The sequence below is a fragment of the Primulina huaijiensis genome, chromosome 7, assembly GCF_012295235.1.
Source record: "Primulina huaijiensis isolate GDHJ02 chromosome 7, ASM1229523v2, whole genome shotgun sequence".
NCBI classification, from domain to species: Eukaryota; Viridiplantae; Streptophyta; class Magnoliopsida; order Lamiales; family Gesneriaceae; genus Primulina; species Primulina huaijiensis.
The window spans coordinates 701,562-715,851 of NC_133312.1; the positions used below are offsets into that span (position 1 = coordinate 701,562).

General features: G+C 34.5%; 1 protein-coding gene across 1 annotated transcript; it reads right to left on the minus strand.

Annotated features, from left to right (window-relative positions):
- LOC140980731 (N-terminal acetyltransferase A complex auxiliary subunit NAA15-like) lies at window positions 1-13,714 on the minus strand. Its single transcript, XM_073446764.1, has 26 exons — window positions 13,557-13,714; window positions 12,229-12,307; window positions 11,467-11,549; window positions 11,216-11,365; window positions 10,216-10,331; window positions 9,662-9,767; window positions 8,884-8,955; window positions 8,687-8,802; window positions 8,312-8,444; window positions 7,904-7,981; window positions 7,772-7,825; window positions 7,609-7,679; window positions 7,258-7,312; window positions 7,072-7,167; window positions 5,668-5,796; window positions 5,477-5,559; window positions 5,156-5,386; window positions 4,914-5,046; window positions 4,731-4,835; window positions 4,063-4,194; window positions 3,655-3,711; window positions 3,470-3,567; window positions 3,277-3,335; window positions 3,086-3,197; window positions 2,904-3,004; window positions 1-711 (listed from the first exon to the last, which is right to left on the minus strand). Exons 1-26 carry the CDS (start codon window positions 13,608-13,610, stop codon window positions 497-499), a joined length of 2,718 nt encoding a protein of 905 aa, XP_073302865.1. The 5' UTR covers window positions 13,611-13,714; the 3' UTR covers window positions 1-496.
- Between the last annotated feature and the right edge of the window lie 576 nt (window positions 13,715-14,290).

Consider the following 14,290-nt stretch of genomic DNA (forward strand, 5'->3'; position numbering starts at 1 on the left):
TTAGGCTAACAAAATCCTTTATATATTTCAAGAACAAATTTACTTTTATTCATATCCCAACAAAATACCACATGAAATAGAAAATTATACATGATAAATAATCGGCCAGAACAATGAGAGAATACAACATGCTATTGACGTTGGCTGAGCTATTGATTAGAGTAAATTTTTTCCCTCAGGTGAGATCAGTTCCCGGAACTTTCTTTCAAAGATGACCTCTTTCTATTACAGCTCGATCAAATAACATAGCAGAAAGCGAGAAAATAAATGATGCAACCGCAGAACGCAACATCAAAAATTATACACGTTCGCAACATATACGTACCAGAATAGGATGAGATTCGCTGTGGAGGAGGAAATGTGAAGCCCATATGACAGTATTTTCTCCTTTTGTCTCGTTAGACTTCTAAGCCTCAACTACTATTCTTTGTTTGATAGATGGAATGTGTAAATACTTCTTTCCAGATGAATCGCTGAAAGCAAATGTTAGATTGGTCTAGTGAATGGCAAGATTTTTTAATGCCTGCAATTTCTCTACGTTTCCGTTTGATGGAACCGAGAAGGCATTAGGACCAGAAATTGAACTGTTTATGCCACCATTTTCAGGTATTTTGTGGATTTGGTGGGAAGCCGAATTTCGGACAGCAGAGCTCTGGATGCCTTCAAAATACGTTGAGTATGGAAAATACTCGGCGCATCGAACCTTCCATCCTGCAAAAGTGTAACAAATGAAACCCCACCGCACAAAAAGAATCTTGTTCATCTGATACAAATGTAAGATAATTTCTGTTTCTTTCAGTTGCTTCAAGTTGCTCATATTTATATCGCACAAGACACAAGCAGTATACTAAAAATCAAGTTTTCTGCATGCATAGCAAGCGAAACATCATGGAAATTTTACATGACTGCCATACCACTGAATTTCATAAGAATGTAAAGAGAATAAACGAATAATCGCACGAGGAAAAAGGAATTGAAAGGTAAACAGAAACAAAAAACTTTATTCTCGATTTAGAGAGATATTACCAACTTAACAAGAGAACTGGCCTATTTCCGACCCAAAATAAAACCCACAAGAGATGAGGCGGCAAGGAAGCTCCAGCTTTCCGTTTGTTTCAAGGTTCTAAAATTCTTTAGACACTAGCTGGGCGCCTGACCAGCACCTAGAGCCTAAGCGGGAAATAGGCGCTGCTAAGTAGATTCCACAAAATCAAAAGTTTTTTAATGGTTCTTAGAATAAATTTCAACCCAAACTTTGTTAAAATCCAATTGACACCTGGTTAATTCTTCCGGCTTAAGGCGAGTCAGGATAACAAATAATGCAAGAAAAATCAAAATAAACTTTAGGGCCTGATTCAAATTTCTTATAAACTTTAGGGCCTGATTCAAATTTCTTATAAACTTTAGGGCCTGATTCAAATTTCTTACGTGTGCAAAAACAGACAAAGAAGATGAGAGTAGTGTGTCAAGATAAGCGCAAACCAACAAATCATTATTTTAATTGGACTTTCAATCCCAAAAAATTAAAAGCGGAAACCTATAATTTTTTTAAAAAATTCTCAAAAAACCTCTAAACGCCCCTTGCCACATAGGCTGGCCGCCTAGCACCTTTTCGGTGCAGTCGAGCGACTCCTAGCCCGACTTTTCGAACACTAGTTGTTTTAATAACTCGATTTCTTTTGGAAAAGTAAAAAGGATTTTGTGCATATATTATACACGAGTTTGTAAATCATATATCAATTATTTATTTTGTTTTTTGTTGCTTTGAACTGTGGCTCCTATTTTCTATATCCACATTTGGGGTAAGTAGCTTGGGAGATTGTAGAATAGTGTCATCGATTACTGTCCCCACAAAATCAGGTGATTTTTAAAAGCATTAATGAAAATGTTGCATGAATTGGCACTATACAATACCTTCCAATTTTCTGTCTCAATGAAATTCATCGATATGTTTTTCAATCATTTAAGTTTCATCCTCATGTTTTTACAAGTTACAACCACAAGCAATTCTGTGATTTTATCACCACAGTCCATTTCATCCCTCAAAACACAAAATCCAACTATTTAGTTACATTTCATGGGGGGAATGTTTAATGTTCTGTAAATAAAATATTTACCGACTTTAAATCATATTCATTGTTACTTTTTGGAATTAATAAATGACAAAATTAAAAATCAAATAAAATTAAATTATTTCTAACACTAACTAGTATGAAGATTAAATACAAGTAATTACCGATTACATGCGATAAAAAATATTAAAAAAATCAAAGATATAAAAAAAATTTAATTATTTAATCAAAATATTCATATTCAGAACATTTCAAAAAATGAACCTTTTGAAAAAAAAACAATTGATTTAGCTAAACACCTTTTAAATTATTGATTCAAATAAATATTTTTAAAACATTATATTAATATAATTTTTAATGAAAACAGAAATCTTTGATTGTACATATAGAAGTATATACTTATATTTCAATAATTTTCAAATTTACAAACATTTATAACTATTTAATTTGTCATTTAAAATATTAAAAGTAAATTTAAAAAATCTTTAATAAATTAAGGGTAATTTATTTAGTTTATATTCTTGAAAATTTTGGCATGAAAACGATGAGCCTATTTTAATAAGTTGAATATGGTTATAAAAACACAACGATGAAAATACAATGATTAAAAAATACACGGGCGAAAAATAATTTAGAGCTTAAAAGTTGGGACTAAAATGAATTTCAACCCAAAAGAATATTCAATGTACAAGGACTCCAGAAGCTAGACGCAGACAGGTGATGATGCAATCAGTAATGCAATCCAACAATTACACGGAAGAGTGCCAGAAAATTTACAAATATCATGATCAGGATAAAGAAAATAAAACTATCAAGGAAATGAAGGCTTACGTGATGCAGCATCACGGTCGTCCAAAATCCTCCTCAGGAACTCGTGGACTTCGATGCAGTCCTTGAGCCTCCAGTTTCTGACTGGCCCTAGAGCTCCGTTTCTGAAAAGTTGAAAATAAGGCTATTCAACATCAAGATGCAGTATGAAGATGGAAAATTTAAAATTTCATCAAGTGACATACGATGAAACCAGGCTGTTAGATGATTCTTCTATCAGGTTAACAGCCTCGCTCTTCTTGCTTGGCTCCATAAGAATCATCATTTCTGCTACAGCAGTTCTGTGCCTCAAAGAATCTGGCAACAAGAATAAAAAACCCCAATTAAAACGGACAAAGATTGCAGTAACGAACACCTAAATAAGCCAGTAAAAGACCTTGATGTGCCTGAAGGAAGAGGTTGTTTGCATCAAGGAGAGATTTTCCGTGCAACTGACTACAAAAGCAAAAGAAAGAAAAACAATCTTAAATAAAATGTATAATTGCAAGTTAGTGCACATATAAGTCAGAAATTAGAAAACAATTCCCCCAATAAATGAAGGAATAATAATAATAATAATAAAGGAGGACCTAAATGACGGGCGTTCAGCCTCTAAAACTCCCCATATCAGCTTTTCAGTATCAGTTACTGGTGCTGGGAGAGATCCCACTTTATGAAAGAACTTAATCTGAAAAAGTGAACTAAAGATTATGCAACTTATGCATATGAAAAATGCATTTTGTTGTGAGGAATAAACTAACAGCAATTGGAATACCAGGCAACGATGTGTCTCTGAGCTATCAGCATCCAATCTCATCATATGTTTTAATGCCTGAACAAAGAGGTGATTTTCATTGCGTCCACAATTTTTTTTAAAAAAAAGCAACAGAGAAAACACAATTCATTAATTGAAGCAGCCAAATGTGAGTGTCCACGAAGACATGGTGATTACAAAAAATCGTCCATTTCTGATGCACAATTTTAAAAATACATTGTTGGTACAATGTGCACACAGAAAAATCATACACAAATTGATGGAACATCACTGCTATAATTTTCTTACTTTACTTAACCAATCATAACTTTCAGTTGAGATCATGGAAATAAAAAATGGCTGACAGGAGAAAAATGCAAGAGAAGACAAATACAAGCCTCTATAGGAGTTTGGTAGTGAAGACTTCACCTGTAATGCAAGTAAGATTTTCTGCTTTCTCATGTTAACTTCGAATGAGAGCAAGTGTGTTTCAAAGGAATCAGATGAGTGCTTCTGAAGTAGTTTCAAGTACTTTGTAGCTTCCATCAAAGGATCTTCAACCTACATACATACACGACATGGTAAAATATTACCACATTTCATTTTTTTTCCAATTGCATGCGAAATAGCGCAGAATGAGGAATTAATTTTTATTTGTTTTGTTATTCTTGGCTCGAGGTTGAATATGTTAAAAAAAATTAGATTTAATGTATACTAGTTATAAATCTTAATTTATCTTAAAATTTTCAAATTGAAAAATTTTAATGGTGAATATGTAATAAAGTTTTAGTTCTGCCATTTTTACATTCTAGAACTTCAAAAGTTGAAGCTATGAGCAAACTTGAAGACCACATTCGATTTCATGAGGTTTTGGATTTTATCATCATGGCTATATATTGATAAATATATATGTACTTCAGATGTGTTGTGCATTACATTTTTTTATGGTTGCTAGTATTCATTATTACTGAAGACAATTTAAAGATGAACTACGCTAATTAATGAATTTGGCTGGAGAAGGAGGAGCACAGCTCAAAAAACGATTTTTCAACCATATTATTACCCATTGGACGTTTAGATCTAAAAATGGTGAGTACCTGCAATAACTTCTCCCCGTGTGGATCCATGTCTACTGGTTTCATATTACGTTTTCCAGATTTTGAGACAGCAGTAACATTTGATTCTTCCTTGACTTCTGCTTCCTGCACATATGCAAGCAAAGATGGACAAATTGTTTCAATTACATTCTTTCATATAAGAAAGTCTGCAAAGCTAATTACTTTCTTAGCTCTTGCTTCAGCTTTTCTCTGCTTTTGCCTTAATTTCTTTTTGTGTGAAGCAGGCAACCTTGACATCTCTTCATCTTCTTCAGCAGATGACTTCGAAGGAGAATCATATAGCCTCAAATAGCATCTGCATATCAATTTAATTTAAATGTCAAAAAGGATGAAGGATCTGAAAGAAGAAACTAAAAATCTGCCAAAAAAATCTTCATTTCAGAAGAGAAATAGAGAGCAAATACTTGATGGCTCCAGCAGCAGCTTTTCGAAAATAGGAATGCGAATGAAGACGATCTTGAAATTTCAGCATTTCTACATAGGTTCGAAGAGTCATTTTTCTTAAGCAATACGAATGGAAGTCAAATTGGTCCTCAGTAATATCTGCATAATGCTTTTCCACACCCAAGAATTTCTTCAGGGCTCGTCCAAGGTCGCTTTGACGTAGATAGCTTACTCCAGCCGCTAATTCATACCTTAAAATCGAAGAAAGAATAATAGCTCTAGGTACAAGTTTCTTATTTGGAAGCGTAAGTTAATTTAGAAACTGGTGAAAATATGCACACCACATGCACTGCATGTCGTGAAGGTTATTGTGTTGTTCTCCGTCTTTTGTGAACAACACAGCCGTCTTTTCTGCCAATACTACCTAGAATAGAATGTTAAGATAAGGGCATGACCAAAGAAAAATTGCAAATCGTAACAAAGTATGACCTTGGTAGGTCTAAAGGTGAGGAAAAATTTAACAAAAATCAACCTGATCAGCTTGCAGCATACGCTTAACGCATTCACTATTGACATACCGATCAGCAAGATCCATACATCTAGCCTCATCAGCCAAAGCGGCAGCTGCTGCCAGGTCACCGGAGTGCTTCAATATGCGGCTCTGAAACATAAAGTAATCACAGACACAGTAATGTTATAAAACCGAGCCACTGCCACACACACACACACACACACATATATTAATAAGTCTCTATCTAAGGGTAATTGAGATATGCCGATCCAATGTGACCAGAATGGGAGATCAAGTAAAAAAGTAAACTATAAGACAATTACCAAGCCAAGTAACAAGAATGGATGATGGATGACACATATGCCAAGATTTCGCAAAACATTGAAGCTTAATTCGCCTAAACACTTAGGGAAGCACATATACATCCACCAGCTAATGGAAATCTGGATGCAATAGACATACAAAATCCAACTATGATACTCCTAAAGATTCATATCAAGTGCAAACAAAAATTGATCGGAAACACACACAACAGCTTCGAGTGCAAGAGCAAAGACCAAAAGGCATGAAATTAGTACTGTCAGAGCACTCAGGAATCATGCCCTTCAATTTCTGCAGAGTTTGACCCAAAGAACTACATAATATGGGAAACATTTGTTTTCCAAAGATTAAAGTCCTGGCTTCAAAGCACACCAAGTATGTGCACGGGTAAACAAAATAAAGAACTGAAATAGGATGACCATCTTTTAGCATCTATAAGAAAAAATTTGTGGTTTCAATGTCAATGCAGGCATCACCCGTTTGCCAAAGCATTACCAAAGTCAACAAACTTCCCTTCTCCCTGAGGCCTAAACTGGCAATAATCTCATTATTCTAGCAAGCCATCTTATGCCCAGATATAAGAGTCCAATTACAGGAATCTTACTTTAATACAGCTTCAGGATCTCTACTTCAATAATTCGGTGTATCTCGAAACAACACAGAAATTTTAGTTCAGTTGTCTGTTTGATGATAGACCTGAAATTCCATACATCTCTCAACATCCATGAACCCTCACTCCGATAAATAATTACACACATGAGAGTAAAATAAACTTATAAACAGGAAGAGTGATGGAGATTTCGCCGAGTCTGGAAGATAACACTAAGTCTTACATCAAAGGGAATATAAAGATTGTATCAAGAAATATTGCATAACAAATAATGCTCCAAAAACAAACTCTACATGGTACAAAATGTATGCCAAGATACAAATCAACTCAAATGCAAATATGTAAATCACTCGGATAACTGATTCTTCAAAGAGCCACCAAAAATAAATTTAACAAGAAAACGAAAGGTTCAAGGAGGTTACCATAAAAAACCAAGATCAAAGAGCAGTAAATTAAACAGTTTCAGAATCAAGATATCACGAACATGTCATTACCTTCACTGAGTATAAATCAATAACAGTTGGAGTGTGTTCTATGGCCTCATCAATTTTTCTGAGAGCAGTTTCACACTGACCACGTCTATCGTAATGCTGGACAGAGAAAGTATCTTAGCAAAACAAAGAAATATTCTTTAACAAACCCCAGGAAGAAATGTCACAAGATATGGAAGAAAAACAAACCTGAGCCAAATAAAACAAGATCCACATAAGAGTCGATGGAGGCTCCTTGTCCGCCCTGAACACAAGGCAAATGCAGATTTTTTAAGGATTTTCAGAATCTTTCAGTACATGAAAAATGGAGAAAGAATCCATATTCTTCCCAAACATATTATCCATTCCACTCAGTTTAGTTTATATGACCAACAAAATCAATAATCATATTCAAGATAGGTGCATTCCATATCTGTATGCAGTAGCCGTAGTCGTTTTTAACTAATTAAAAAAAAGTGTTATGCTGGACTTTGAGAACCAACACAAAACAAGTAGGTGGAAGCCTTTAAAAAAGTAAATCACAAAAGCAGGTAAAAGTACCTCGCTGGATATCCACCAGTTGTTGTAATAGAGTGCTCTAACTCAAGAATTAACTGCTCTAAAATATCTGCCTGCACAATAGTATGGTAGCTCTTTAAACACCATCCACTATTTCCAATCCTTAAAACATGCAACCGCCATTCTATAAAAGGATCGAACTAACCTTTCCGGGGTGATCATAGAGAGGAGAAAGATCGGAAAAGAGAGAAGGAACACCCTACATATGCATCGATGCGCATAAAATATCTCTGAGACTTGTCAACTAGCCATTAAAATGAATAATTGAGGCTAGTACCTTGGTCAGAAAAGGTCTAATATAATTTCCAGCTGCTACACGAAATTTTTCAGCACTTAGAAAATCAAGTGGAATCCTCTGTCCAATGGATATTCAAGAAAAACAAAATTATTAAAGCAGAATCTGAAAAGTGCATCAAGACAGGCTTCATTGAGATTCTGGACTTCCTACCTCTGGGGGCAATAATTATTAGATTTGGAAACTAGCATGAAAAATACAGAACCATACACTGATTATTTACATGATTCCAATTAAACAATTCTGGAAAGCGATGCATGAGATGCTATCGCACATAGGTAGATGTCTAGAAAGAAACTGAATGCAATTTCTATATTAGGGACTATATGAAAGTGCTTGTGAAAATTTGGGGGAGATGAAGTTATGGAAGAGTATAGAAAAGTCTGCTACCTTGACGGCAGATGACCTACTGTATTGCTTGCTCATTGATTCATACAAGGCCTCCAAGCGATAAATGTCTTCGGAAGAATACCGGCCATTTTCTGAATACAATTGCATACACCTCTGGAGGCCTTCGTAGTACCTAAGTAGGTAAAATATAAAATCTACTTGTTCAAGTGAATCGCAGTATCAGAATTATGGAAAAAATGGTGAAACTTAGTAAATTGCAGTATCAGAATTATGGGAAAAATGGTGAAACTTAGTAAATCGCAGTATCAGAATTATGGGGAAAATGATGAAACTTGGTACCCTTTTAAAGCACATATGGTAACTAAAACCGATTGATGTGATGTGTTTCTGATAAACAAAGTTTAATTTAGGTACCTGTAATTGTCAGGATTCATTGAAAGAAGTATCCTGTAAGATTCTTCTGCTTCATCAAAGTGGCCAAGCTTTTCAAGCAGAGAAACCTCCTGCTCCTTGCACGACAATTTATCAATCTACAGCACAAAATCACAAGAAGTGAGAAGTTTAACATGAAATTAGAAAATCAGTGCACTAAGTCAACTACTATAACTAACAATTTTGGATTCTTTGTTGCGCAACTCCTCAAGGGCCCTCTGAAACAATCCACATTCTTCCAGCATAGATATCTGAAAATAAATATATGATTCATTGCAAAAACTAAAAAACATGCAAGGTACAATCATTTCCAATTAATCATCGTCAACATACATACTATTAACAGACAGGCTATTGCAAAGCAATGTAATAAAAAAAGGAAGAACCTCATCAATCAAAGCAGAAGATCATCAAATTTAGATTTGCAGACAATTCCCCAAGAATGTACACTAGAAGCAATTAAGTAAATTATTCAATGCTAGCTCCAGAACCAGATTATCTTTAGCATAATAATGTTCTGATGATGAATACAAATACCAATAATAGACAAATCCCTGCCAAATTATTTAAAAATTTAAACTGTGCTACTTGAGTAGAGCAGGTGTCTTTGTCATTGTGTGATATTGATGTTGAGACAATGAAATGGAAAGATTTGATCATCATAACACATAGAGCAATGACAAAATTAAATTTCAAGCACATATACCAATGAAACAAAAGGAAACAAAAACAATTCAGCATATAAAGAAGAATGTTTTCAGGATTTATAGAAGTCAAAATCTCAAAATCAGCAGTATGAAACTAACGTAAAACAAAATCATGGCTAACAACAATACATGCTACAAATTCTTTAAACAATAAGATGTCAGAGAAGGCAGAAGACACTTCAAACAATTTATAAGAATAACTAGGAGCCAAACTCTTAACCTATGGTCCTAGATCAATCAACTCTGATACCTTGTACAAAAGCATTTCACCGTGCTCACTGCGTTCATTATCAGGAGGGTAGTCGTCCTCAAGAGTCCCTTCATATGCTTCAAGGATATCAACTGCCTTTGATCCACTAGTATATCAAAGATAATCGCAAATTATGAATCTAAAATTAGAATATATAAATGAACACAAATTAACAATACATTCACTGAATTAACATTATATTTATATTATCACCACAAAAATGACTACACATGCTGTCACTGACTAGTGAATTCGAATCATCAATCATGTATGAAATAGTTTCAAAGATCATTGATCGTGCATCTTAAATTACCCTTTTCGAACAAAGTTAATATATCAGAGCCTATATATATTATCAAAGTTTATTCCCATTCTTATTAATACAGATTTTTTGGATCAATCCAATTAAGTCCGTAGAGTCTACTGATTTGACCATATCCACCTTTTATATCAGGCTGGGGGAATGAAAAATGATCTATAGAGTAACGGCGTTACATGAAAAAAGCTAAAATATGCCCTCTCTTACGCATTAGAAACATAATACTAAAACACACTTGAAGTTAAGGTGATGAGCAACAGCAAATCCAATCCAATTCATTCGATGGTTTGGCTTCAGAGTGAGCAGTTGTTGTCTCGTCTCAACGAAACCTGCCAAGTCACGCATTTGAGCCTGTAAAACAAATATAGAACCAAGACATTACTATTTGCTGTAATAAAAATTGGTATCTTAACAATGAAAATAGTAAGGTGGTGACATGCTTTTAAGTTTGCAAGATAAACAGAAGCAAAGACATCTCAATGTTTCCCTGTGTTCCTCTAGAGTTGATCTATCCAGAAAAAGTTTTGGGGAATTATATGATGAATTGATGATACACTTGTGCAAGTAGGTTGAGTGGACGAAGTTGTCCGAACAGCAAGAACGTTTAAATAATGGACAGAAAATGGAGGATACGAGTTAAAATTTTCCACTGGAGTGGATAAAAATAAAGAGTTGCCTTTAGCCACCCTGAGTAACCAAAATCTAGGGTTCTTAGATATTACAAACGAACCACAAGGCAATGAGTATTAACATTTCATCAAGTCCTTCGTAGGAATACATCAAAACCATGTGAGTCCCATCTCTTTGTCCTTGACAAAGGCCCTCCCATACTCAAAAGATTACAGGACATTCTATGCATTACCCAACATGACGAAGCTCAATGCAATGTCGCGTAGCACAAGAACTTAGTGCACATCAATTATCTCCTCCACAAATCGAGTAACATTGCTGGCAGCTGATACCTATATTTAGGTAACTGATCATTCTCTACGTTGTTTTCATTGATTTAAATCTTTATATCTACCAGCTAAAGTTACATTCTATAAGAATTGTATACATCAAGGTGCACACAGATCCATAGAGAGAGATAGAGGAAATAACAAACTACAATCTGAAAACTAATTATACGACAATATATTATTAAGAATAGATACTTAATGAGCATAGCAATGTAACAAGACTTTTTATTGCTAAAAGGTAAAATATTTCTTGATGGCGTGGATGACACTATGCACCTGTAAAAGAGAAAGGTCCCGAAGTATTTCAATATTATCTGGATCAATTTTAAGTGCATTGCGATAACACTTAATTGCCTCCCTGTATTCTCTGTCTGACCGATACAAAAGGCCATAAACGTGCCAACAAACATGACTCTTGAGGTCATTCTGCACAAACAAGAAAAGACTTTGAATTGATAGCCTATAGCCGAGGGCGTAAGATAAAGCAAAGGTCAACAACCTAAACCACGAAAAAGATCGAGATCAACCTTCAATCCAAGTCTAACAAGTTCATACGCTTCTGACTTGCGATCCATGCAATTCAAAGTCAATCCTTTCATAGACAGAGTCTCTGTAGCCAAAAAAATATCATGAAAGAAAAGAAATAAACAGCAAGAGTGGGAAAATTCATCATGATTCACGGCCATAAAAGAATGGGGATCTGCTTGATCACATGAGAAGAAGGAAATGATCTTTCCAATACTTATTATATTTCCCTTCGCAAGGCCAAGTGTTTAGCACTATGCGCTGTCAATGGGAAAACTACACGTGGCGTCAGAAGCCATGAAAAATATCCCACCCTTGGATTGCTCAAATCCAAAACGTCATTCTTAAATTTGCCAAATTGTCAATGGAGTACTAGGACGACCGGACATGGTTTTCCATGCTACTTCCCCAAAAATATAGAATAGTTGATGGTGAAACCAGAAATATATCAAAGAAGAACACATAAAAAGAAAATGATTTCAAATAAAAGAGAGGGCACTCGATTGAAACAAGATTATTTACATCTCAATCATGATTCTACCAAGAATCTTCAGAATATTTTCTAACTAAATTCATCAAACATCAAACAAGATAGTTCCACGGTAAGAAAGTCCAAAAACTCAATTCCAGGATGTGAAACAAATGAAGATATAACGAACATTACTGGCTATCCAATTACTTAAATAAAGAAACAGATTTGATGGTTACTATTGACAAGAAAGAATCAGCCTTCCTAAATAGGACCAGATAAAATTTCCTCATACCTCCATGATCAGGGAACTTCTTTAGAATTGCATCAGCAGCCTTTAAACCTTTCTTATACTGCTTTGTCTCATACGATTTCTGTATAGATCAAATCAAATCATGTTACAATCAAGTTTGAAATTTTAAAGCCAAAGGTGTTGAATAGAACAGCAAGCTATGAAAAGATAGAATCAGCCCTTCAATAATGTCGATTTGATAGCACATAGTCGAAAATCAAGTGATATTAATGCATAAAATAGCTAATAGAAAATACTTTCCACAAAAAGATCAAGTTTCACAAACACACCATCTGGATGCAAAAGTACTCAAACACGAAAATTCCATATGAGGTGGAGAAGTTTGTGATAATAATTGATATCATATTATTCTTCAGTATAGTAGCAAAGGAGCAACACAGACTACAAATACTACTTGTGATTTCACATCCCGTGTTAGACTTCATCATGCTCAGGAATTCTATCTCCCATATATTTCAATATCACTGATATTCTCTCTCCAGGAATCGATACAAACACTGATTTACTGAAAGTTGAAAGCTCTGGTCACAAACAGCCAGAAATCTATAAAAAAAAAAAAATACACAATTCTTCCCGCATTTAGCATGCAGCATAAGAAAGTGAAAACAGGAGTAAGACAATTAAAAACAACTACACACATAGCATGCTCCACAAAAGCAGTGACGATTTGCCTTGCATTGGGAGAAAAAGAATGCATTTTCACACCTAAAATAAGAAGAAAAAAACCAACTTTCTAACTTCCGAAGCAAAAACATTTGTCAACTTGGAATAATTCAAATGTAAACTCAAATAAAATTATTCCAAAAAAATAGCTACATTACAATATTACACCAAGACTCAGAGGAACCAACAAGCACCCGTTACACACCAAAACACGAAAAGTGAGAAAAAAAAAAAGGAAAGAAGAGGAACAAGCAAAACTAAGATATTGAGTATTAAAACACACGTCCTATGAACTCCAGTTTTGGCAATGATCGTAATATATCATTTGAGATGGTTTTAAGTCCGAACCTTATAAATGCAGTTTCTTTTCATATTTCAATTAGTTGATGCTTAATCCTGGGACACTATAGATTGTGAAAAGTGTACTAAATATAAATTATAAAGACAATTTTCCATGGTGGACCTTTCGAAACTGGTAGCATCAACTCAAAATTGAAGAATGCACTGTCCTACTATCAAAATTTAACAATAAAATAATAATAACAGACTCACAAATCCTAGGGTTCTACTAATCACATAGTTTCGAATTTAATAACTAAAATTCACCTAGGCTTACTGATTGTAAAAAAAAATTAAGAAAAACATACAACAATGAGTTTAAAGAGGTTGGCCTCTTTCGGGGGAAGCGAAGCGCCGCCCATCGCAGCAACTGCACCGAACCGTAGAGAAAGTGAATTTGAGATGGGGGAGCGTATGACAAGTCCAAAGCAAGAAACAAATACAAGGAAATGGGTTATGCCTCGTGCTGCCCTACTGCGCAAGAGAAAGAGGCCTGATCAGGGGTAATTTGGTAATCTCATATTCGGTGGATTATGTTAATATTTAATTTAGTAAAAAAATTTGATGCTGACTGTTTAAAGTATTTTCAGAAATATAATTTGTAATCATCATTAAAAATCTAAAATACAAACTGAGTTATATTTCCATAGGTAAATGACAGGTTTTCCGGTTTTTTTTTATGGGTGAGAGATTTCTGACCAAGTGAGATTTGAATTCGGACCTCACCCTTATCGTTAGGTAAAAAAATTATTGAAGTGAAAGAATTTTATTTTCATCGGAAAGAAAAATAGTGTATTTATAATTTAATGACTTTTTGGAACATCTTGAACGATATTAAACTAATTTAGAAATTATTTCACTAATTTTTGACTCGTACGATGATATGATAAATTAAAACATAAGAAAAACATAATTTTTTAGTCTTTTGGTCCAAAAGTCTGATAACATCAAGAAACACAATTAAACCATGAAAACTCGCACCATTATGTTAAACAATACTTCGGGCACCTAAGCGTCAAGTTTTATGTGTTTGAGCATCTCC

Bases quoted from the DNA above. Each gene is read 5' to 3' on its own strand.
- LOC140980731 (XM_073446764.1), bottom strand. From the start codon at position 13,610: ATGGGCGGCGCTTCGCTTCCCCCGAAAGAGGCCAACCTCTTTAAACTC. The intron at 4,836-4,913 runs GTAATTAGCTTT...GCATATGTGCAG, and splicing joins CTGAAGCAAGAGCTAAGAAA to GAAGCAGAAGTCAAGGAAGA. The intron at 3,005-3,085 runs GTATGTCACTTG...TCAACTTTTCAG, and splicing joins TCTAACAGCCTGGTTTCATC to AAACGGAGCTCTAGGGCCAG.